Here is a 26,411-nt window from a genome sequence, read left to right as displayed (position 1 = left end):
TGTTGATGAATGAGCTTTAAATGTTTATCTTTAAACTGTGAACAGAGCCAGGCTTACTGTTTCTCCTTTTGGTCTGTCAGTCTGAGGAAATATCCCCAATGATTTAAAAAGTTAGGTTTTTGAACTTTGAATGATGTGGCATTTCCTAGTCATCTAAAAAACAATGATATTGAATTAAGGCATTGTGTTGGAAAGTGCACGTTTAATGCTTCAAACATACTCAGATTTTTTTTCTGTGTCACTCAAAGCTATTCCCAACCTCCCACAGGTCCTTTTAGACAGCAGGACCACAGTCAGGATTTCAGGAACTATGTGTAAAGTCATGATCCCAAATCTTACTCTCCCTCCCTTGTTATTTTTCTATTAATTTCTATTAAATCCATCAAATATTAGTTTCTAATTATACAATGTAAATGTAAAACCCCTGAATTCCAAGAAAACGTACAAAGGACTTACTGTAATGTCTGTGTCCTCATTGACCCAGCTGAAAAACATAAGCTGTGCTAAAAAACAAAAAACAAAACTGGAAACAAATACTGGTATTATCCCTACAAATATATATATATATATTTATAGGCTTAAAAACTACAGTCCCGACACAACGTAGGTTATGAAATAAAAGAATATGCATGCTGATGTTCTCATCAGAGTTGTTAGGCACAGTGGTTTATTGTGCCACTTGGTTGTTTTATGCTGTAAGAAATATACATTTCCTTTATACTTGTGTTTCAGAGACTGTGTATGGACATTCGGACAGACAACAAATAAAAGAACAGGAAAAAGCGATTCATTTGTTCTTTACTGCACATTTTATGTACAAGACAAATTCTCAAAAAGCAATACAAAATAAAACAAAACGCATAAAACATATAGCTACTGTGAGATAGATTTAATTGATACAAAGGAAACGTTCAGCTGCTTCCTTTAGTGATGCTTTGCATCCTGCAGCAACCCAATCTCCAAATATCTAATTATGTATATTGATTTATTTACATGCTTAGTCGTAATTGGAAAATGTTACATAACCCGCAACACGCCCACATGATGATGCAGTAAAAAATATTAAAAAGACACAAGGGTCAGTGTAATGATAGTTGAACCTGAACAGACGACTCTGTGGAGGTTTTAGATTTCTGTAGGACGCTGACAGATGCGCTTATGTATCCAAAATAGCAAAAGAGAAAATTAAAAATATAATTTACGCTGACAACCTGAAACATGTTGGACACACTCAGCACTCGTTAACACAACAAACAACATTAGTTTAGTATCTGTGGATCGTGTTATAAGAAATGTATTTGTCTAAAGAACCTGATACACAGAGGAACCGTGGATCAGCTTATCTGACCAGAACTCATGACCAGTAGCAGTTAGTTCAGCACATTTTTCTCCAGCTGAACTTGGATGTTATCCCATTTTTACTCTCTGGCCACAAAGATTTTCCACATTCCTCAAAATGTGAGCATGTATCACTGCCTTAAAATAAACACACACACAGAGACTGGGACTGACTGAACAACGGCATCCTGTCCACTCATTCAAGACTGAATAAATGAATCTCTAACCCCAAGATTTCCTCTCTCTTCTTTCTGTGAATAAGGCGTCCTCTTTTATAAAATAATGTCTTATTCTTTCTTGCCCTGAAATGTTTAGTGATATCAGGTGGAATCATTTGAGTTACCTTAGATAAAAAATATTTACTACTGTGAGTCTACATGTATTCAGGCACCATAACACACTAAGACTGCTGAAAAAATATGGATCCACTTCAAGTAAGACGCGTTAACTTTAAGGGTCCTACCCTGTCATTCAGAAAACATGACTGTACAACATAAGGACAAACAGAAGGAAAAGGGTTAAACAGAGCCTGTCTTTAGCTGTGTGACTCAAGAGTTTTGGAAGCATGAAGCCAGGATAGTATGAAAACAACAGAAAACAACAACAACAACTCTTTGTGTGCAAATGCATTCTGGTCCACCCAGACTCCCGGACCACTTCAACCCCCTTTCAGATGTGACCCTCTCGGGTCTTCTTTTGAGCCAGCTTAGGCCCCCTGTGCACAGACTAACTTAAACCTGGCCCGTCACTGGACGATCTGGGGCATCTCACTCCAGGCTTTGGCCTTCTTCTTGGCCAGTGCCATCCACGGAGGCTCATCCTGGGGCAAATCAGGGGGAGGCAGGCTTCGCTGGGAGGACGGGGTCTGTCCAGAAAGACCCGGAGCTTTTGAACCAGACTTTTCTGGAGCGGTTCTCGGTGAAAAGGGAGTGGAGGTGGCTGTCGTACTCTGAGGCTGGGGCGTCTTGGAGGAAGGTGAAGAGGTGGCAGTTTTGGAGAAAGATGGCGGGCTTGTGCAAGAGGGAGATTTTTGGGAAACAGGAACCGGAGTAGGAGGTGACATGCATTTGTGGGCTGGGCTGGGCTGTGGTGGAGGTTTTGTTGTGGCAGGTGGAACTTGGGGTTTTGGAGGTACTGGACAGGGCAGGGACTGGGCTTTTGACGGCTGAGGTGGCACTGGAGTTGGAGGAGAGAGAGCTCTCCTGGTCTCCTTCTCTACAGACACTGAAGGCTTATTGATCTCCAACGAACTCACTGGAAGGAAAGAAACAAAAAAAAAGAAACACACGTGTCAAACACAAGCCAGAGAATCATTTCCTGAAAGAAATATGTGTAGTTTCTGTGTGCACTGGTGTAGACTGGCATGATTTTCAGATGACTTTATGATCATATGAAAACTCACTGACCTTAATATATTTGCAGAGGTGTAGATGCAGTGGAGGATGTGAACAGAGGCTTTAAAACACCTCTGCATAAGACTTTATTACATTTTGTCATAAAACTCTTTTGTACAGCACAGTTCATTGGTGTGTGTTTTCCAGAACAGGTGGTTTGTTTTTCCTCTTTAGTCTTTATTCTAAACCAGGACTGTTTTTCTATTCTTAGATCCATCATTTGTATTTTTGCCCAATTACTTTTACCTTGGTTGTGATGTGTAATCAATACATCAGCTCAGAATATAATTGTTAACAGCATGTGGATTCCAGTAAATACTGTGTGGTCAGTTGCAGTAGCAGCGACTGTACAGGTGAGGGCAGCATTATATCAGTCAAAACCAACTTGCATGCATCAGGTTGAGTGGTTACTTTTAAAAAGTCTGACTTGTCTTGTGTTGTGCAGACAAATCAAAATGAAACCAGCTGAAATGCTCCCACGCTGCCACTGATGTGTCTTTTCCAAGCGAGTTCAGCTTATTTTGCAACCTCAGATGAGCTGTGTGTGTATTTGAATGTGTGTGTGTGTGTGTTCTGACCTTTGCTGGTGCATTCAGCTGTTTTGCTGCTCTGCTCCTTGCCTGCAGCTGAGCTGACGTACATTGGCAGCGAAGACTTCCGCTCTTGTTCCTCCTGATAACAGCGAGCAGAGAGATCGGTTATACAGATTCTTGATAGAGCCTGGTGTCTAGAATAACAAGTGGCTGGAAATGTGTGGTGGGTTACTGTACATATATGGAAAAAGAAGAAAAGGAAAACAGAGTTCACGACTAAGTGCATTTTCATCTGAAAATTATTTTCAAACTTTTGGGAACTCAAACCTAAACTCTGGTGTTTTTCTTTGAGCGGCCATCATGATGGCTGTGTCATCTTCGTCAGTATACTGGCCTGAAACTAACAAACTGGTCATGCAGAAAAATGTTAAATATATAATTGTATAATGACTGTGACACTATTGTTCTTCTGCATACTGAACTTTACACCAGTGTTTTGCTTATTCACTGTAACGATCACAGTGACATGTGATTCATATGTTATGGAAAAACGTTTTTGGAAGAATGCAACAACCAAACTGAACAATTTGTATTTTGTTCCACCACAGACCCACAGGCTTGCTGGGAATTTGTGTCCACATAAAAGACACAACCACACACACACACACACACACACACACACACAGCTTACCTTCTTGACAGTAATCTCATCCAGCGAGTTTTCTTTATAGATCTTCTGTTTCTGTTTGGCCACAGAGATCCAGCTGGGAGAATCAGATCCAGCAGAAACACCACGAGCTGCAGCTGGGTCTGAATCAACAACACAGCACATACACTGTTACACCATGAGCTGAATCAGGGGATATTTACTCTTTCCTTTACAAAGTCTGATTTAACACAAGTTTTAGTTGTCCACAGAGGGGACAGCTGTTTGTGCTGAGCAATTAACGATAATACAATAAGGTCAGTGTGTGTGAGAAAATGTTGTGTATTTATGTGTGTATACACACCTGAGATACGCTTGGTTTTTCCTCCACTGTCTCCATGTACATCTGGTTTCTTAGGGAGGGCAGGCTTGTTACTGATTGGCTGACTTACAGAGGGCTTGACACTGATTGGCTGTGGTGGCTCAGCTTTACAGCTGGTTGGCTGAATTGGAGACTCGGTGGGAGACTGAGTAAGAGAAAATCAGATCACAGTTCATAAATAAAGAATAAAAACTCTGGTTAATGGTCTGTCCCTCATGCATTTCACTGATGTATTTAAATCAGGTGTTTCTGTCTCGTTTCAGCGATTGCTGACAGAATTCCCCAGTCGACTTCCAACCAGCCTCACAAACATCACCAGTGTCTTGGCAGTTTCTGATTGGCCTAAACATGAAAAACCTCACTCAAGAACACTGAAGTCAGCTATAAAAGCACAGTCGGGGTCATCACCTCTGTGTTTTCCTCCTCGGAGCTGAAGCGGTGCAGACCTGATGTCTTCCTCAGCCGGACTCCGAACGGATTGTCGGGGTTTCCCTCCACTACGACAGAGCTCTCTGTATGTGGGAGGAAGAGGAAAAGTTGGTCTGTGGTTTCACTTTATTGATATAAGTCAAACAGAGAGTTCACCTCATGTGACTGGAAAACAGAAGATGTGGGTCATAGTGAAAATGGGATGTACAGCTTAGGACAACTCTTAGGACAACGAGACAACAAGACGAGAAGACAAGGACCCAAAAAGTAAACTGCACTAATGATGATGTTTAATGTCTCTACCTTCTGTGCTCGCAGCAGCTGAGGTCTGAGGTTTGACGGAGGACGGAGACGGTGCTGCACTGCTCTGCGGTTTGGGGGTGGTGCTCCCTGCATTCCTCACTCTAGCAGGACTCAACACTAATTCAACCTTAGGGGAACTTGCCGGCTCTGCTTTCACAACTGGATCCTTCTTGGTTTTATCTTCCACCTCCTCACCTTCAGGTCCTGTTACGGCAGATGGCAAAGAGGAGACGCAGGCGGGTGGAGAGGAGGGAGGAGTCAAACTCTGTGACCTCTGCCAGGCGGGGGTGATGGTGAAGCGTACTTTACTCTGGTCTGAACCTCTGGATGGCTTGTTGACCGTTTCCTCTGCGGAGGCTGGAGGTGTAGATTCTCCTTCTTCTTCTTCCACAGCGGATTGTTTTTCTTTTTCCACTTCTTCCACTGCATCAGCTCCTTCTTCATCTGTGTGTCGCTCTGTGGCTGCTACAGCGTGAGAAGGCGACTCAGTCACCTTTTCTTCAAGATCTGCAGCAGTTGGGGCCTGTTGGAAGAAAGATTTGGCTTTCTCTGAGCTGGGAGAGACTAGATTTATGTGGATAGTGGTAGTGCTGGTTTTACTGGGAGAGACAGTCCCACTGTCTTGTGACTGAGTCTCATAATGTGACTCTGGAAGAGACAAAGAAGGCAGCTTGGGTGAAACAGTAGCTTGTTCTGTGGCTTCAGTTTGATCTTGTTTCGTGTCTAAATAGGATATTTCTACTTTTTCTTGTTCAGTTTCATCCACATCAGGTTGGTTTGCTTCCTCCTCCTCCTCCTCCTCGTCCTCTCCGTCTGATTTTTGTTCTGAGTGGTCGATCTCTCCACCTTCCTCTGGGATCTCAGAGTTTTCTTGCCCGTCCTGCACTTTGGCGAATACTTGATCACCCGATTCTGTAGAGATGTCTTCGTCATTTGTGTGAGTTGCTGTGAACACAGTGTCATCTTCAACCACAGCATCTACACCTTCATCAGCCTCCTGCAAAGACATGGAAATATCAACGTCTTCATCTGCCTCTGTCGCCTCCTCTGCGTCCTCTCTCTCTTCCTCAACAACTGCTTCCTCTGCCTCCTCCACTCTCATGTTCACTTCCTCTATCTCCACCTCCTCCTCCTTATCGTCCTCTCCTGTCTTCTCCTGTCCCACCTCCTCCACCTCTGGCTCCTTCTCCAGCTCCATCGCCTCCTCCTCTCTCTCACTCTCTTCCCCTTGTCTTTCTTCCTGTGCCTGGATGTCAGTTTTTCTTGTAGGCGTATCATTTTCCTCCTCAGGTTTGACTTCCTCTGCCTCCTCATTCTCTACTTCCTCTTCCTGCTAGAAGACAAAAGAGACAGGAAAATAAGGTTTAAATAAAGTTTTTAAACTGTAAAAAGAAACTTGCTCTAAAGTGGCTATAATCAATATTTTTAGATTAACAATGGATCACATGACTACTTGTATGTGACATGAGTCACTTGAAGTTACGACTCTGTGGTTGCCATCAGCCGTGCAAAACTTTAAGCTCACTGTTGCTGTGTCATTTCACTGTCATTTCAGCCCTAAAGTGACATCTGTTTATGTTCATAAGACAAAGCCCTCTAATGGCCACTGGAGCATCCACCAAAACAAAGATCTGTACACAGGAGAGAGCTGTTTGTTTCTAACTGAACACTGTTTTTTTTTTTTTCAACAATTGACCCCAGCTGTCGAAGATGGCATCTAACTTGATATCAAATCGTTACCTCTTTATTTCTCTTGCAATACGACACTGCGATGTCAAGTGTAGTAATATTTTGTCTTTTTTTTAGCAGCTGCTAAATTTGTTTTTGGCTGCTAATTTTCTACAGCAGGACTTGTAACTCAGTGGTGTGAAAATCTTCTTTTAATTCTTGGGTGACAGTTTTGTGAATTAAACTTGCCAAAAAAGTAGTGTGTGTACTGAGTGTGAGGCCCACTGCATGACACAAGAGATTATAAATACAGACAGCTTTTAAAGCTAAGTGCTTAAATCACAATACTGATTAATCAAATGTACATACATCATGTTGACTGAATCGTTCCACAACTAGTTCTTCTTCTTCCTCCACTGCTTCTTCTTCTTCTTCTTCTTCGTCATCCTTTGCCTCTTCTTCAGTGGTAACCACTTCTTCTTGACAGGAAGGAGTGGAAACCTCCTCCTCTTCCTCAGTGGTGTGACCCAGCAGTAGAGAGTCAGAGGAAGCAGGCTGATAGCTGACAGGCTCATCCATCACTGCCTCCTCTTCCTTTGCCTCCTCCCCATCTTCTATCTCTTCTTCATCTTCTTCTTTTTCTTCTTCCTTTTCCTTCATCTCCTCCTCCATCTCCACGACAACGCCCTCAGTCTCCACGCCCAGTGAGCAAGATGCGAGGGGAGTTTTTAGGGAACTCAGAACCTCCTGTAAGAAGGAGCCCTCCTCCTCCCTGGTTTCCTCGACTCCATCTTCTTCTGCTCTCAGTGTCATCTCACTTTCAACCCTTTTCTCCTCTGCTCCATAGGCAACACCCGGAGGATCCAGTAAGTACTCTCTTGGACCAGCAGGGGGCTCTGGTGTAGCTCTAGAGGCAGAAATCAAGAGGTCAGATTTCCAGAAGAGAACAAAAACAATTCAGTCTGTGAGGAGGAGGAAACAAGGAGGAAATCACGTCTAGTCACCTGGGACTGTCCAGAGACGAGGCTCTGGAGCTGGGCTTGGAGGAGGGCAGGGGCTGGGCATCTGGGGCTTCTTCCTCTGAGAGACTTGGCTCAGGAGGAGAGGAAGTGTCCGGGCTATGAGAAACATCCTGTTCTGCTTCCGACTCATCCTCTCCCTCCTCCCTCTCCTCCTTATCTCTCAACAGGGATTGTCTTGAGTGCTGTGGTTGCTCTCTTTCCTCCTCCTCCTCCTCCTCTTCTTCCTCCTTTTCTTCTTCTTCTTCCTTCTCATCCCTCTCCACTTTTGGTTTCAGCTCATCAAAACTTACAACTGTATAACAGACAGAAACAAAGGTCTCAGCTCAATCTGATATTATTATTAGATAATTAATTTTATTAAGTGGTTTATTTGTGCAGTTACAGTTTAGGTTGCAAATTGTCTGCCGAATGGACGAAAAGTTCATTTAATATTACATTTTATTGTGATTATGGCAGCGTTGTGATCAGGAACAAACTGAAAATTATTTGTCAGTGGAGTTGATTTTATTTTAATGATAAAATGAATTGGAAATAATTAAGCATTTTCAAAAGTTTAATTCCGTTTTTTTAATGTTGATAGTCAGAGACTTCCATACATTTGATATGAAGAACATAAAAACTTCCTGACCCTCTGTCTTCAGTTGTTCTTGCTCCTCCAAAGCTTCTGTTGTGGACGTTTTCAGCGTCTCCTCCACCACAGAGTCTCCCTCTGTTTTCACCTCCAGCCTCTGAAAGGACACAAGACATGAGAAATGACATCTGTGTTATCATTCACCACTCAGATGGCCATCGAATTATCAGATTAGTGATCAAGTTACATAGCAATCAGCAATCAGCAATCACGCGTCCTGCTGAAGTGCCACTGAGCAGAACACTAATGCTACAACTGACCTACTTTTTGATTGGGCACAAGGTCATAACCACATTATTTATAACCAATGTCTTGGAACTGGCTGATCCCATTCATCAGATTGATAAATGTGTAAAACTCTGATAACTCTGATAAAAATGTTATGATTTTTGTGGGAAACTGGGCTGCTGTAACAGCAGGTTGTATTAGTGACAGTGCAAACAGGGAAAAAATATGAATCTGGGAGAAGAAAATTTGTAGAGAATTACAGAATAAAACCTGGGTTTTATGTGTTTAGTTTTGGCCATCTCTGCTGGTAATAATAACTTTGTACTCACTGTGTACATTGCTTAAAAGCAGTTTGAAGGGGAAAGAAAAACAAGTTAATCAGTTCTCACAGGATGTTCTCTGGAACAGGGGGTGATTACTGACATTTCAGGTTTTCTTACTTTTGGTTTTACTTCCAAATAAAGTGCTTTATAGAGTTTGGCTAAAATGTGTTGTTGCAACCTGTCAGATTGTCTGAGAGCTTGTATTTCTTGCTCCAGACGTGTTGATCCCAGCGATAACTGAGAAGGACACTAATTTATGATAACTGATTCAAACAATGGCCAAAACTACTGAAGTAGAACCCATAAAGTGAAATGGCCCATTAAAGGATATGTAATGGGTGCTCATGCTAGTATGTGTATGAGTTTCTTACACTGGCAGGTTTCCTCTTGTTGCAGGCTTTGTGTCTCAGGCCCATCTTGTGTTTGGCAGCAGAGTTATCCAGACAGGCGAAGGGACTGGCCGGCTGACTGAAGTCCCCTGGAACCACCAGGGGGCTCATTGCTCTACTGGAGGCTGCACAGGACAGCTGGAAAGACAGAGAGACAAACAGAGACAGAAGGTTTCACTAAAAACTTTCACAAATAACCTGTTAACAGAGGAAATACTCCTTAGACATTTGCAAACACAAGTCAATTAACTCCTTGCTACAGCTGGTAGCTCTCAAATATGTATCATCATCTGGAGACGCCTCTGGAGGAGCTCCACTGACAAAAACTGGGAATTTGTCCACCCATGTCTTGGGGAAATTATATCCACATGTCACTGTATCCTAAAACTCTGTCCCCCATTCTTTTGCAGCGGAGCAGCTCCATGTACAGGTGGTCACATTAGAGATTTGAGTCATTGCTCTTGTTCCCAAGCTTCCCAAGATTTGAGAAAAGAGTGTTTTGGGAGTGTGTTAAAAGGTGGATTTTCCCTTAAACGATGAAGGCAGCAGATAAAGAAACCAGAGGAAATAAAGCAGGACCAGCAGTGAGTGAGTGAGAGAAAGGGAGTCCAGCTGTATAAATATTAGCTGTCCTTATCTGCAAGACCAACACTTACTCTGTCATCACTGGACAAGTATCCCTCTCTCTACTCTCACAAATTCACATTTTGACTTATTTCAACCTCTTCTTATCCAAAGTCTTCCCAGTTTGACACCTCAGCACATACTTGGGCCAACTAAAGATTTGCAATGACAGTCTCAGGGAAATAAATTCTGTATTTGGGAACTTTTTTGACCAAAAAGACTCAAAAACTGTCCACAGTAAGGTCTGTGAATTATCCTGAGTAACCAGGACCTTGTTAATGCAAAGATACACAGAGATTTTCAAATAATTCTTTTTTTCTTGCTTTTTTTCTTGTTTCAAGCACCACTCTTTGGTCAGATCAGCTCCACTGAACTGGGTTTGTGGCAGAAGCTGGACATCTCTAAACAGGTCAGTTGGAAAAGATGAAAATATGTTTTTAATGATTTGGGTGAACTTGCCCTTTAAGGCACATAGATTTGTTTATTTATGGAGATGTAAGATCTGTATGCTGTGTGTGTGTGTGTGTGTGAGAGGAGCAAGCCAAGGTAGATTCTGAATGTTTTAACTACAAGCAGACACGCTGACTGCCAGAGGAACCAGTGGAATGCCCTCTGAACACACACACACAGTAGATCACTGAAGTATTACAGTAAGAGGAAAGAAAAAGAAGGTCAAAATACAGGAAAGAGTAAAGGTGTCATACAGAGGGACAAGACGTCAAGAAGCAAACTCCGACCAACACAAACACACACACACACCCCCGAGGTCCATCTTCAAGCATCACACACTGAGCACATGACAGCTGTTTACAGACAGTATGCATTTGTGTTTGTGAAACTGTTGAAACTGATGGATCACAGCTGAAGAAGAAAGTTAAATCCTCAGATGGAAACCTGACTAATCCGATTTAAGAAAACTTTAAATTACACTATTTGTATTCAGAAAGTACATTAATAAAAAAAAACAACACCTTGTTAATCTTTCAGTCCCATGGAAAAAATAAATTGAACTAAGATTGTGTTTGAATCATCTTTAATTTACTTATAATTAGTCTCACAAATTGGTGTTGACTCAATTAAAAGCACTATTATGTCTTCTGCATGCATTTTTCTGCCACTTGGTGGCAGCAGAAACAAGCCACTTACTCAACGCTGACATGATATTTCCTTATAAAATAAAAAGGCTTACTTGTTACAGTTGCTTATTTACACATCCAGCAGACACAGAGCAACATTATCTTTCATTTGGAGTCATGTTTCTTCCCACTGGATCTCACTCTCCTTTTTGCTCTAGTTTGGTCTCCATCAAATTACAAACTCAAGAACTGAGTCTGAACTATATGTTGAAAAATGACAAAGTCTGCACTCTTTCTGTTTACAGTAAACATAAAGACAGGCAGACCCAGACCCAAACCCCCTGGGTGATTTTAGGCTGATAAGGACATGTCGTCTAGCTCAAAGCTATAAGTGCAGTAAAATCAAATTCATTCTTGGAATAAAATCTCATAAAAACACTCCGTGTCTCCATGAAGTCTGTCATGACTTCTCAGTGAATGGAAAAGCTCCAGAAAGTGCCACTGCGACTGCAACTCATAAGTCACTGCAGTCCTCCTTGACCACATTCCTGTGTGTGGAATGCACTTTAAAAGGGATATTTTCAGGTTTTCGTGTGCTTGTCTTTGTAGCTGGCCATTTGTGGTTCCCTTCAGTGGGAAATGACCAAAGGCCAAAACCCTTCTGAAATTGCTAAAACTGCACTATTATTAAATTCTCATTTGTCATACTTTGCTGACTGTGCCTTTAGCCCACATTATAGCCAGCGAGGCTAAATGGATAGTTGAGGTTTTTGTCTTATCACAAACTGGCACTACTTTCTGTCCATATAAAAGTACTCATTTCAGTGGACTGTTTTAACTGACAGTGCTGTTTGGGAGCATATGGGACATTTTAAGTCACACGGGCTGAACAACAAACACTCTTACAGTAGGAAGACAGTAAGAGAGAGTGGGGAAAATAGAGAAAGAGAACAATTTGCATGATGGTTGCTTTTTAGTAGAGTTTCAGTGATTAAACTGGATCATGAGATGTTTTTACCACTGTAGTCACATGAGGAGAAACGACACAATCACACAAAGGTCCACACTCACACAGCCCGAAGCTTCCTCCTGGCCTTTATAAATCACGTATCACAACATGAGATCACTAGAACGGCTGTTTGGCTGCTGGTGGGGATTCTACTAACAATACAGTGTGAGGTTATTTGTTTGGCCTCACATATTGGAGTTTAGGAGCTGTGGATTCAGTCTCGTTCCCAGGGGCGCTCATTTAGCGTTGCAGTGAGGTAGTTACACTGTCAGTGAGTTTGTCAATTGCAGTACATATTAGATTATTTGCAGCAGTACTTTCTGAACACAAGGCTGGATTTCCAGTTGTGCGCTACTTTTGTACTTGACTTCTTCCTGGACTTGACAAACCATGTCAAAGTATAAAATGTTTATAGACAGAAAATTGTGCATAACTGGATCAAGCTGATTTCTGACCCTGACAGAAGGAGGCTCAGGCAGGCGCCTATATGTGTATGAAACTTTAATGCTGCACTAATCAAAGATTTTTGCATAAACTATTAATCAAAAAATGACAAAGAGTTATTCATAGAGCTGGTCCAACAGAGAATTAGCTCCAGTTTTGACAAGAGAGAAGAACATATGACGATATCTCTGGTTCTGTGTCGGCTTTGATGCTTTTTTTTCAAACTATCCATCCTGAGTCCAACAGTGTTTCAGGAGTGCAACGCTAAATCAGTGGAGTACGCTTGTAAGTGTGTGTTTACCTGGTCGTCATCACTGTCTATTCCCTCCAGACTGATTGAACTGTTCCTCTGAGCCTGATTCTGAGAGATGGAGAGAGAGAAAAGACTAAGGATATACAAGGATAAGTGCTGTAGCAGAGCAGTCTGCAGCATTTGGGTGACCAACAGAGGGAGGACTTTATTCAATAGTAACTGTTACCGTGACTGTGTGAGGTGTGGTGTATTCAGGTGGACTGCAGGGTAGACCATCATCCTCAGACATGGTTCCAGCATCCTCTGTCCTCTTCACACACATCAGTGATGGAGGAGAGCCCAGTCTGATGGCCTGCTTCAACTGGAGCTGCAGGAAAAACACACACACACACACAATTAAGCAACTTGTACTTGTATGTACTATATGTGTGAGCTGCAGTGGTTTTTTTTGGCCAGGTTTTGTGTGTTCTGGTACGCTCAGAGATAAAGAGAAGCGAAATCTGACTAGCCTGTTTAGGTTAGGTTAAAGGCGTGTTTCAGTATGCACTTTTCTATTTACGGAGTTTCACTTCTTTTACAGTCCACAAATCCTCACCAGTGTAGATTATGTATGATTAACAGAGAGTGAGTTGTGAGGACAGTCAGCTGGCACTCACCAGAGAAAGTGTGTGTGTGTGTGTGTGTGTGTGTGTGTGTGGGTCAGGTATCACAGAAACTCAAACTAACAGAGTTGTTATCTGCCTGTTATGTGTTGCCCTGTAACAGTCACTCAAGGACTCACTGACTCAGGTGCAAAGCAAATATAGTACAATACAGCTTTTCTTTAGCCGGGCTGAACACCGGCACACACCGAGCCGTCAATAAAAAAAAAAAATACAGTGTTAATACTTCAGTGTTGTTACAGTAACTCTTAAACAATGACAAACAGAGGAGCTCCAGCTCAAATGAGGACACAGGAATAGCACATGTGACCAAACAGCTAAAACTGTCACGAAATTTAATTTAGTGCTAAATTTGATGTAAAATGAGTGTTACACAGAACAAAAAAAATGTTGTGCCACAGACAGAGACGTTTTATGTTTCTGTTGTGAGGTAGCTGCACATGAATGTGACTTGATTTAAGATTTACAAATGTGATTATAACGCAAGTATGTAGCACATTTGTGCCAGAAAAAAAAACAAGCCAACTAGACTACTTGTATTCTGTCTTTCACTCTCCTATTTTGTTTTTACATGTTTTTATGTAAAATGATTTTGTTTAGTGAGCATCTCAACTGACAAAAGATATGTAGGTTAGGATAAATAGGTTAATATTAATAGATAAATTACTTGTGGGGATTTTTTTCAAGGGTGATTCTGGTATTTTTCAATGCTTCAGAATCAGCGCTATTAAATGTGACTGCTCTCCATGAGAATTATATCCTCAAACTGTGGAGAAAGTAGCATTTAAACAATCTTTTAGGGAGATAAAATACAAAACATAACATGTCACAGTTAAATTAATATGTACGATGTTAAGAAAAAAAATATTTCAAAATAATACATCATGTTTGTGGTAAGTCAAACATTTCTTCAAGGAGTGGGGTTGTGTTGGTGGATTTGGACTAATGACCTCCATGACAGTTATGTGGCCAATGTTTGGAATAGCTACAACTTTACACCGACGTTATCTTAAGGGAGTAACTTTGCTATATATACTTTCCAGTGTTGCACTGTTCATCAGGTTTTTAATAACTAAGCGCCCTGTAGCATATTGATCCTTACATAATGTGTTTATATTTGGCTCTGGATCAACCTCACTCTGCTTATCAAACAGGCAGCCGCGCTCCCAGTGAGGATTAAGGTCAGGAAATCTCCCTTAGATTGTTTTCCATAGTAAATTCAGTTTAATGCAAATCAGTGAGTTAGATTTACTCTCAAAGCCTTAACTTCTATCTAGGCTATATGTCTGTGCAGTTTTGCATGAAATGTGTTTTATATTTGCACCAATTATAAACACAGTGCCTCTCTGTGTCTCTTGCATACATTCTCTGCCATCTGCAAACAAGCCAAACACTTTATCTGTATTTCAGCTACAGGAGAAACTTTTCCTTTTTAGAAAATCCCCTTAAGATGTTGTTTAATTCTCACTCCCCTGTAGGTAGCTTAGTGGAGCAGTTTAACTGGAGGTCAGTCTCTCTGTCTGGGTCTCATGTCTTCCCGTTTTAGACCTCTGTTGTGACAGACAGTTGTTCTGTCTGTCTGCTTTTCTCATCGTCATCCAGTCATTTCATTACGCTTTGACAGACGCTTCAGTTTTAACCTCTCTTTGCAGCACACATCGGCGCTTCCTGTCTCAACTGTCACATTTACCGCATCATAAGGCATTACACTTAAGTATGGATCTACAATGTAGTTCTGACTAGGTGTAAGCCTATTTCATGCCACATTCACATCCCCAAGGTGGAATCACACGTACTAAATATACAGGAGATCAGCTGGTAGCACTCTGTCTTTCTGTCAGCTCCTTTATTGATTAATACTACTCGTGACAGCTGAGAGCAGACGCTCTCACGTCCAAACACACAGACTGTGATTCTTTATTTGTTTATTCTTCCTTATTAACCCCTGCAGTCAAATCCTCTTTCCTACTTCCTGCCTCCTTACTGGCAAGTCAGAGGTCAGGGTCACAATGGGATCCTGGACATCAGAGGGATTTACTCTCTTTCTCCAGGTAGACATGTGAGCTTAGATCTGGCTCCTCTAGTTGAACAGCATTTCAAACTAAAAGACCAGGCATGCTTTTTTTTTTTTTTTAAATGAATATTTACCTGTAGTGATTTCACTTTCCCATGAATGCTGTCCTGAGAAGCCCCCAGAGCCTCGTTGGCCTCCGATGAGTCAGAAACAAAGACAGAGTCATGTGACAGGGCCTTGCTACCCAGGCTGATCTTTGACCTTTGGGAAATGGGAAAAGGAAGAAATAAACAGAGCAGAAAGTGATGTTTCACAGCTTCTAAAACAAAATAAACAAAATAAAGAGGAGTGGATGTTGGGATGCTTTGACTGTTTCAAAATGAATACCATAAATTAAAATTTGTGTAATTTGTCCTCATGATTATGAGGAGAAATTACACAATGGATTCAATAAAACTGGAGCTGACAGATCCTGTGACACTGAGGACGAGTCAAAAGGAGACATGGCAGGAAGTGGCACAACAGAGGAAATCTGTCCACAGGAAGACACACTCCACTACTTGTTAGGAAAACAGGAAGCCTCCACTGAGGTGCGTTTGGCAGAACAGGAGATGGATGTTAAAACATGATCTTCCTTTCTTAAATTATCTCCACCCTTTTAACACAAGAAGAGATAATTATCTAAATGGAAATAGGATCTTTTTTGCTTTGTTTCATGGTGTTCTGGCTGCAGAGATACAGGGGGCAGCACTTAAAAACAGTAAACAATCCATATCTTCAATTAACCACACAGAGAAGAAGGTCTACAAACCTGTGTTAACATTTGAATAAGAGCTCTGCAGACACGGTTTACCTGTGTCTATTTCTATATGCATGTGTGTGGGTCTGATCTTACCCAGAGCCCTTATCCTTCTCCGATCGAGTGAGTGTGTTATTCTCTGACGCTTTGCTGACATTGTCGCTCGACTGGCTGGCTTTAAGCCCCGCGTCCTCTCTGACAGCTGATGGCTCCTTTCTCTTCTTTCTGGCGAAGAATTTCTTGAACGTCTGGAACTTGGACTTTTTCTTTCCTGAGAAGACAGATGAGACGAGAGAGAGGGAGAGAAAGGAAATTAAACAAACTGGCTACACCCTCATCACAGCTACATTCACCTGACAGCTCTACAGTGAATCGTTACAACTAACTGCACAGTGATACGTTAATGAGAAAATTACACACACAGCATCTTTATACGCTGCCCTCATATGAACTCTAGTTTGAGTAATTAGCCCTGTGTTGGTGGTAAAGGCCCAGGTAGGCACCTCAGGAGAAACCACACACAGACTGATGTGTGAGCACAAGCATAAAGACAGATACACACACACAAATATATACACTTGTGCTTGTAAAACCTGCCCCCCAGTGAGAGCACGTCCATTAGCGCTGCAGTGGAAAAACTCAACAACTCTTTTATAAGCCCTTAAACAGCTACAAACTGCTTTCATTGCTTTCAGTCAGCAAGGCATTCAGCCAGAGCTTGAAATGCCCACCGGTCTTCTCTCTGTCCCACATTCAACAGGGCTGTGGTCCTGGTCTCAGTGTCTTGATTTCAATTCAAATCTACAGCCACACCTGTAACTCTGTGAGTCACGGTTGGTCTTAAGCTGCTCTTTAGCTCTTAAAGGTTAAGTGCTCAGATTTTACACATCAAAGTCTGTCTAATTTACCTCAAGTCAGTTGAGTCAGCGTCACATGGGGCTGAAGACTACATGTTTGAACAGTCTTGGTTGGCGGAGTCAAAAATAAGTGAGCTTACTAGACCTCTGCCGCTCCTCATCTCTGCTTGGGCCTGCAGGCTACAAAAGCTGCTACTAACATAACACAGCTCAATCTCCAACCAAACTGTCGGTGGTTGCATTGTGGGTAATGTAGGCACCCAACAATCTGGCTTAAAGTGATATCTCTGGTCCCTTTGCATCAATTTTGATAAGCATTTCTTTATCCATTGTGAGTCAGACAATGTTTTAAATGTGTGGTAATCATGTGACCATATGACCCTTATTAGTATAGGTTCCTAGCCCCGAGCACCACACAAAGCTAGATTCCATGACCTCTCAGCTGACCAGGAATTTCAAATGAGCACTTCAACACAGACAAAAGTCAGTCATCACAGACTGACGCATCCTCATTGTTACAAAAACAAATCTACAGTGGAGAAATGATTGGACATACTATCCCAGCATACAGACATGTTAAACCCCAGGGACTGTACAGTGCAAAAAAGGAACTGTCAACAAAGCAGGAAGAAAAACTGAACCACTCTTGATCTAACTATTTTGAGAATTCACATCCCTGGGCCATAAAATAGCTTCAGAAAAGGCTTCTTTAAAAAAAGGACGCATTCTTTTTATACTAGCAGTGTCATTTTTGTCCGTCTCCCTGTGGGGAATCCTTGAGCATTCCTTCTTTTCTCTATAAATATACTTTCTGTTGGAGCTAAATCACAGCTAAAAAAATGTCTGGAATCTAAACCTGGTACTGGGGCCAAGACGCTTAAAGTTTCTAGGTCATTTGCTCAAGACGACACCACAATATGATGTGTACCATGTATATTGTATTTGTTTTTAACTTATGATATACATACTATACATGTAAGGGAACTATTTTGTTGAGTTGCCATTAAGCCACATATTGAAAATAATGTTATTTTTTCATCCAATTTTTGTGAAGAAATGTTGGCTGCAAATTCTCCACTCTTTCGTCTAACACCACAAAGTGAACTGCTCTTTTTACTTGAGGAGCATCCAACATGCTTTTGATGACGCTTCAGAGGCCTTGCTGCACTGCCAAGATGAAAAATCAGTGGGAAACACCAGCAGTCGGTGCCTTTTATTGTGCTATTTTAAGTACAATACACTATTTAGTTAAAGGTCTGTACTCGTAGGGAGCTGAAAAAGGCCAGCGCTTCAATGGAAGGTCAGCGTAGCACTGTGGCGATTGTAAGGCTTAGATACTGTATTTTCCCAACATATATCCTTTCAATCACAATCATGAGCACACGTATGCTCACAATAGCATCATGGGAATTTTAAGCTGGTCTAAGGTCAGTATAGGGGGAACTGACTTCAGCGTAAACACTGAGAAGATGGTGACCTTTGACAGGGACTGAATGAGAAAAAGGAGTAGCAGAAGGGATTTAACACGTTTGTACAGAGAGGTTGTCAGGAGTTGTTGGAGTGAACTCACTGTGGTAGTCTTGTATTTGTGAGCTCTTTGCTTTTTAACACTGACATTATAAGCACCTTTTTCCCCATTTGGCACGTTCAGAAAGTCCCTATTATTGATGCATTTCATTTTCTATTCACTGCAAACCACATCTACACAGGTCCGATCAAGCAGATTAGCTAACAGTTTCAAGTTAAACTGTTATGAAATGAAATTTGAAATTCTCTACACTTCTGTGTTAAGAAATATAAACCAGAATGCTAATACTTAATGATACTACAGCTCTTACATTGTTTAAAAAAAAAAAAAGCATCAAACACTTTTTGGACGTATTTGTGTTAACAGTATTTGTATTAACAGCATTTAACTCTCAAGTCTGGAGAGGGTGTTTTCCAGCAGTTGACTGATAACAGTGTGCACTGTCAACATCTGACGAGTGTTATCATTTAATCATATTTTTCCCCTCTTTTAAAAGGTCAGCACAGTGTTCTACCATTAGTCATTTAGGATCTGTCTCTTTACAAAATTAAATCTAAAAGAAAGTAATTAGATTATCCTGCAAAAGTTAGCACTGACATTTTATTCATGAATGTTAATTCAACATCTGCTGAGTGCTACTTCACAAGCTCCCGCCCACTCTCTTCTGCTGTCTGCCCACTTCATAGAAATGAGAGGGTCTATCAAGTGTGTTCTTTATTTCTTTAATGGGTCTTGTTGTGGTGATGGCAAATAACATGTCAGGACTCAGAGGAATGGGTAGGACCATTTATGATTTCACCACTGCCTGCAGTGAACTGCCTGCTGGACAGTAGATGTAAGAAAGTTATAACATAAGAACTACTTTTAGTAGCTGCGCACATGAATTTGCAACAATCAAATTATAGTACCAAGAACTTTAAACCAAGATTTCAGGTGCTTAAAAATGACAATAAAATGAATGAAAGTGAGAAGGAAGAAGGTCCAAAGTGATATCGTTTCTGTTAAAAAAAAAAAACTCCAGCCCTCTCAAACTGCCGAACCAATTAAAACACAGCACATTCTAGTACCTAGGAGTACCTAGTTTATGACCAGATTTCAAGCATGAAAGACTGTTGCTGCACTGTAGTCGTGCTCATATAATGTTTGCAATAATCACAACAGCACTGCAGCTAAAATTCCCACTGAGGCTTCACCCACGCAGACATCTCTCTGACCCCTCTCCCAATGCACCTTTTCCTTGTCTCCATCATATCAGAAGCATATGATGGGGACAAGGGGAAGTGTCTACATAAACAGTGTGTGTGGGTATCTGTATACGAGTTAGAGATGATGATAACTTTCTGTGTTCCTTTATTTCCTGCCTGCAGCAGTAAGGAGATCTAGACTGATAAGCCTGGCTTGATCTTCTCCACTGTGTGTGTGTGTGTGTATGTATAAAATCTCACTGCCCATAAACTGTAGACTTCTATGTACCGGCAGCCACCATATTCTGACAGTAATATAGTTTATTAACATCACAATAGGGTAGAGTAATATAGTTTAAAGTTATTTAGATTATTTATTTTAATTCCAAAGGACATCATCACAAACTGGCTGGGAGGATGAAGAGAGTACTCTGTGTTCTCCATCTTTACAACCTAAAGGATTTCTGGGCATTGAAGTTTAAATTTTCCAATTTGCTTGCTGATGTTTGGTGCTGCCAAAATAATAGCAAAATTTGTACAGTTTTATACTTGATCAATGTCTATTTATATGCATAAGAATTCCATATATGATACGACAGAAATATATGGACAGAAACAGAAACTTTTCCTTAAATACACAGAGTGACACAAAGTGTTACCTGAACACTCTTCCTGGACCTCAGCAGGCTCCTGATTGGTCATCACATCTGGAGGTCCTGATGCCATGGCAGCACTATCACTGCTGTGAGGGAGACAGAGAGAGAGAGACCAGTGATGAGCATAACTGTTCCTTAGAAATCATAGTTGATATAGCAGTAATTGGATTGATCTATATGCTTTGTACAGAACAGCAATAGAGGAGTCGCCCCATTCTCCAACAAAATGAAGGGGAAGCAGACCCAAAAAAAAAAAAAAAAAAGATACACACTTTAAAGTCCCAACCTTAGAGTTTTCCTTCAATCACTTTTAGACAACAGAATTAGTAAAACTAAAACATAAGATTAATAAGATTATATTATAACAAAAAGTGGAAAAGTGGAAAAATGAATCACACTGAATCATTGTCCAGCCTAATGGGCTGAAACTATCTATTTTGTGTCGCATGTGACTGTATTTATCTTAATCCTCCTCTATCTCCTTATATTGCTCATATGCCAGCCTGACCACTTGCAATCTGATCAGACTCGCTGGATTACAATGTGATTAAAGCCCCATTTGGGAGTGTCATGACTGCTCATAAAATGGCTTGTCATGAGTGGATGGCAAAATCTGAAATCACAAAGGGCTGAACAGAAAGACTAAGTTCATTTGAAGGATTACACAGTCACTTATAAAATAATTCCAAAACCTGGTCGACAAACTCTTGAATGCATTACCATCACTCTATTTCTTCATTCCTTAAAAGTTGAACATCTGGAGTGTATCTCAAATTGTTGAGATGAGCTTCAATATGTTATTTAAACTTCTGTTCCAATCCAAGCTGTTATGTTACACTTCAGTCCGATCCAAATCCAATCTCCAGTCCAATCCTTCACTACAATCCAAACAGTCTCAACAGAGGCATCTCAGCTATGTTTCCAGTGTTTTGCTCCGCTCTGCCATCCACTTCTGTCAGCTGAAATCTTCACCTCTTAGCACCAGCAGATGCCCAGCAGCCTCTAACGCAAACTCAGACGCACATGAAGTAGCATTACAAATCAGTCTCTCATTGTGCAGCAGCATGGAGTGCATTAGATTCTGGCTGCTTAGAGAACATTTACTGTATGAGATGACAGTGTCAGATCTCAGTACCAGATATGTTTGAAAATTATGACAAATTGTCTGACCAATCATCTGCAAACCCCCAGTTTCTTTTTGAATTTTCAGTAAGTTCACTTTATTTCACAGGACTATTATTGAACCGTCTCCAGCAGACAGGAAGTTTGAGGTCATGTGAGAGTTCAGCTCCAGCATGCTGAGCCAGTTAGCTACACTCTCATACAGAGGGACCATTAATTCACCAAGTTTTACATGACTGCCTATTCTAGACTAAAATCCAATTAGCTATGCACTGTATGCACACAATTTCCTGTGCAGTTTGGCAGGAAGCCAAGTCATTACTGATATGGCTTTCGGTAAACTGATATCTCAGAATAATCGTTGCTACGTCACCACAGATTTGTTGCCATGATTTTCACAGAATCTATGGAGGTCATGAGAGCAGGGCTTGGGGAGAGGAGAGGAGGGAATGTTTTCTTAGGCTAAACTTCATAAGGAACTTTTCATTACAACAGATAACTGTAAGCTTCAAACCATCAAGCTTCCTAAACATGTGGCTACAATGCTACACAGATGTTCAATACCACATAAGTGGAAACACGTCAATAGGGTACAGAGATCACATAAACCAAGAGCTGCCTGCTTAACAGTGTTAGAAACCTTTTAATTGGAAGTGACTTTAACAGGATTTAAAAAGGGTAAAACTACTTAAATTAAATTCTCAATGCTGTTGTCTTTAAAACTATCTATAACCTACCTAAAGGTATGCTGGCCTTAAAGGAGTAGTTTGACATTTTGGAAAATACATTTATTTGCTTCTTGCTGAGATTTCGATGTTAAGATTAATTTGTTAAACATGAAGATATAGCCATATGAGACAATTATCTTAACATGAAAGCAGTGGTGAAAACAGTTAGCCTGGTACAAAGGTTAAAAAATACCTGGTGCTACTCTCAATAATTAACACATAACAAATTGCTCTTTAATATGTACAAAAGCCAAAATGTAGGAACCAAGAGTTCTGGTTTTACAGTGAGTTATCTTATGGAAAAAGACCATGAAAAATGGTTGATAGCTCCAGGCAAAAACTAGTAAATGGACCTTGAGTTGACCTTGATTGTTTTGGCAAAATTAAAATAGACTATGTTTTAATATGGTGGAGAAATTGTTGTTTTTTTCCAATTCCTCTTAAGAGAGTTTACAGGACAGCCATGCTTTCCATGTTTGTTGTTAGTGTGAACAGGCTCTTTCTCTCTATTAAGGAAGCGGCTGCAGAGCTTCTTGTCAACTGTGTTTACACTGAGTTTGTATTATAGAAACAGATGGAAAATTCCAGTTTGTTGACGTGCTGAGGGGCTTACGTCAGTATTACCATTACATAAACCTTTTACTATTACCATCATCTTAACCCCTGTTTAAGTCATGAGAATCATCATCAGCGCCACCTTGTTCTTTATCATCATCTACGGCAGAGACAGAAACAACCAAACTAATGTGATTTGAAACAGTCTATTCACATTATTTCACCGTTTGCAATGTTACATCACGTGGCCACAAACAGACACACACTGATGTTGTTGTTGTTGTTGTTGCTGTTATGAGCTGATAGCTCTGGACTGATCCATTTCCTGTCTGATGACACAGGAAGGCACTACAGCCAATAGTTCCCCACACAACCACAATGGCTCGAGAGCCTTAATAACATCTCTAGGAAACAGACACAGACACACGGACAGAAAGAAACACAGATAAACAAAAATTTATATTACAAATTGTCTATGATATGAACTCAAGAGAGGATGAAGAGAACCACGAGAAAGGAAACCAGTCTGAAAACCCAATAACACCACCACTATACTACTGTGTCAGAGGGGAAACTGAACATACTACAATAACTAGATGAAAAACAATATTACCGTATCAGAATTATAAACTGTACTTTTGATGTTTGTTAAGATATTTTTTGCTTGAAGTGCTACAACAAGACTGCAAATAATGCGAAAGAAAAAAAGAAAGAAAGAAAGAAAAAAGAGAAATTACAACTGACACATATACTTTAACTACTTTAACTAGAATAGTATAACATTTAGAATGTAAAAAGGATGAGTTGTTGTTTTACAAGCAGTTACCATGTGCAGTTTACCTATTTAATGTTAGCTAAACTAGGCTATAGAGAATAATAACTACCAGCTACTAATCACTACTAGCTCCAGCTCCATATGCAATGCACAGATACAAATGTGGTATCAGTCTTCTCAGTTTCAACCTTTAATTATCAGCAAGAAAACAAATAAGTGTACATCCCGAAATGTTTAACTCCTCCTTTCAGTTAATCCAGTGGTCAGTTTCAATCTTCAGTACTAGGCTTAAAGGCTACGTGCAGATGAGTTGCTGCAACACATGGAAAATGTCAAAGATCTGTGTGCTTGTTTAGAATCCTGGGCAAGTGTCAGGTTCAAGTTCAGAGGGTCAGGGGTCAACATGACTGACCTGCACCCACTTCCAAAGCCGGCTCCCCATGGTGACATCCTCCGCTTCATCTATGAGAAGGATGGAGGGATGATGGGGAACAGAGAGGAATGGAGAGGGAGGAGGTAAAACAGTAAGACAGGCAGAAAGATGGATTTGTAAAGAGAGCAAGGGGTAAGAAGAGAATTATAGATGAGAGGATGAGTAAGGGACACAGAGCAAGGGGGAGTAAGAGAAAAGATAGTGAGAAAACAGAAGACAGCGACAAATACAAGACAGAGGAAGGGAAGGGGTCACAGAGAGGGGTTGTGGGAAAGAATCGCATGAAAGAAAAGAAGACTCAGTTAGATAAACAGAGGAATATTAGCAAGAGGAGAGAGACAAAAGGGGGAACAGACTTAGAGTAAACACAGAGGCCTTCCAGTGTAGAGCAGCGGTGAGCTTTTCAACCAAAGATAGCAAAAAGGTCTGAGTGAAATTATTTTCTCACTCACACATTTTTCTGTAAATAAGCAAACAAATAGTTTGAAAAAAAAAAAAAGCTTATCAAAAATGAATGAAATGAAGAATAAAAATAAAGCTAGCAGAGCTCAGGGTAGGTTAGGGTATTTGTTCCACCTACTTTTACATATAGAGCGTTAAAAGTGGTTTCTGAATAATAAAAGATAGTAATGTCACCGCAGAATTAGCTTTGTTTACTTATTCATGATTTCATACTTTGTAATCAGTACAATTTAATCATCAACAAAATAAAAGCAGTTATTTGCAAAGTAATCTTCATCAGGTTTTTATATGATGGTTGGTTAACTGTTAACTTACTGTAGCTTCCCTATTGTTAAGTCAAAGCACTATTATTGAACACTAAACGCCTGCTGTGAGCTTATTTACATTGATCAGATTGTTAACATGACATTATACTTTAAGATGTGTTACAAAAGTGGTAAAAGCATGAGATACCCGCGTATGGGCTACACTAGTACAATATGAAAATACAACATCCCTGAATTAAAGCCAGTCTTTGTGTAAGTAATGATCAGTTTTTGTTTACAGTTTGTGTGAGGGATGTGTTGATTTGCTGTGATGCCTTTCGAGGCTGCAGACAATAGTTGTGCATTAGACTGCATCATATTGTGAGTAGTCCAACCCGTTAGCGAAAACCAAACAACTGTACAAAGACTCCAGTATCCTCTTTCAGTGCCATTGTACATTCAAATCCAGTTTGTCTCACAATATCACGGCACAGATCATCAATGATGACTGGATCATTGATGAAACTGATGTAATATTTAGGTATTTACATTGCACCTGGTGTTTCTAATATCCTGTCCTCCTCATAAATGTAAATGAGGGAGGCAGAATGTTAGAAGCCCTCATATAGATTTTATTAAATATTTTTAGGCGTTGAGCACTATAACATACTGTTACAGTCCTACACTTTAAAGAGGGTGTGAAGAACCTTATAAATCTATGAAGAGCCATTTCTCATATTTCACAGGCACAGCGAAACATTTAACAAGCTGCAGCTCCCTCTTTACTTTATATTCTCATATACAAGAGCAGGTTACATCATTTTATAGATCTGAACTTGTTATGCTTTGAAATGCAACACCACAACAGTCATCTTGGAGCTGTAATTACTTGTTTTTGCCTGACTATTGTAAGCATTGTTTTCTTTCAGACCACACATTATGTATATTTTCTATCTTGCACTGTTCAAAGACAGTTTTGTTTCAGCTGTTAATTCATTTTATCTCATTTCAGATACAAATCCTTCTGCAGCTTTGCACTCCATGCAGTGTAAACTCTCTGGCACATCATTAGCTTTATTTGGAATCCAGCGAGTATGTTGGCGTGTGTGTATCAGCCTCATTACGTAACAGTGGATTAACAAGTCGAGATATTCAGACCACTAGGGGGTCTACCTTTATTAGATAGATGAAATAACCTCATTAACACCCACATACAGTAAGCACGCACAGTGACACACACACAGAGTGAAGATAAACATGTCCATATTTGTCCATGACCTTAAATCTGTGCTAAGATGAGGCATACATACACACAAACAAGTGAACACATAGACACACTCACACACACCTCACTGCCACACCATCTGCTGTAAGTTAAGTCTTGTCCAGCTGATGTAGACAGAACAGAGTCCAAATTCAGACAACACAGATGCACCATGACTGGACTGAACAGAGTCCAGGTATAAACAGTAAACACAACCAGTGTCTGAAGTCCGTACTGATTTGAAGGGAAAAAAAAAAAAAAAAAAAAGTATAAATGCAAATTAAAGAGAACGTCAGAAAAACATGGGAGTGAATGATAATTAGAACTGAACACAACTTTGTCCATGTGGTTCCTGCCCTGACGTAGAGCAAATCCAATCTTGTCCAGCCTTAATCCCTCAATGGAAGCAGTGTTACCAGAGTTGTTGCACCACAG

At 40.6% G+C, this 26,411-nt stretch overlaps 1 protein-coding gene across 3 annotated transcripts in view; it reads right to left on the bottom strand.

The window, feature by feature from the left end:
• Nucleotides 1-667: 667 nt before the first annotated feature.
• Nucleotides 668-26,411, bottom strand: part of LOC121188370 (capping protein inhibiting regulator of actin dynamics-like) — a 40,726-nt gene continuing 14,982 nt past the window's right edge. For 2 of the 3 annotated variants that reach the window (XM_041048094.1, XM_041048096.1), the window contains exons 2-16: nt 20,396-20,478; nt 16,264-16,438; nt 15,503-15,629; nt 12,919-13,059; nt 12,741-12,800; nt 9,269-9,424; nt 8,344-8,443; nt 7,698-8,007; nt 7,063-7,600; nt 5,026-6,358; nt 4,702-4,805; nt 4,276-4,438; nt 3,957-4,075; nt 3,311-3,404; nt 670-2,592 (exon numbers count right to left, since the gene is read on the bottom strand). In XM_041048094.1, coding sequence (XP_040904028.1) covers nt 2,084-2,592; nt 3,311-3,404; nt 3,957-4,075; nt 4,276-4,438; nt 4,702-4,805; nt 5,026-6,358; nt 7,063-7,600; nt 7,698-8,007; nt 8,344-8,443; nt 9,269-9,424; nt 12,741-12,800; nt 12,919-13,059; nt 15,503-15,629; nt 16,264-16,438; nt 20,396-20,478 — 4,012 coding nt within the window. In that variant the 3' untranslated portion in view covers nt 670-2,083. Of the gene's footprint in view, nt 2,593-3,310; nt 3,405-3,956; nt 4,076-4,275; nt 4,439-4,701; nt 4,806-5,025; nt 6,359-7,062; nt 7,601-7,697; nt 8,008-8,343; nt 8,444-9,268; nt 9,425-12,740; nt 12,801-12,918; nt 13,060-15,502; nt 15,630-16,263; nt 16,439-20,395; nt 20,479-26,411 lie in introns of all 3 variants that reach the window. The other variant, XM_041048095.1, reaches the window with a different exon arrangement.

The sequence above is a fragment of the Toxotes jaculatrix genome, chromosome 10 (genome assembly GCF_017976425.1).
Source record: "Toxotes jaculatrix isolate fToxJac2 chromosome 10, fToxJac2.pri, whole genome shotgun sequence".
NCBI lineage: Eukaryota > Metazoa > Chordata > Actinopteri > Toxotidae > Toxotes > Toxotes jaculatrix.
The sequence above is the reverse complement of the archived record's forward strand: the minus strand, read 5'-3'. Positions and strand labels throughout refer to the sequence as shown.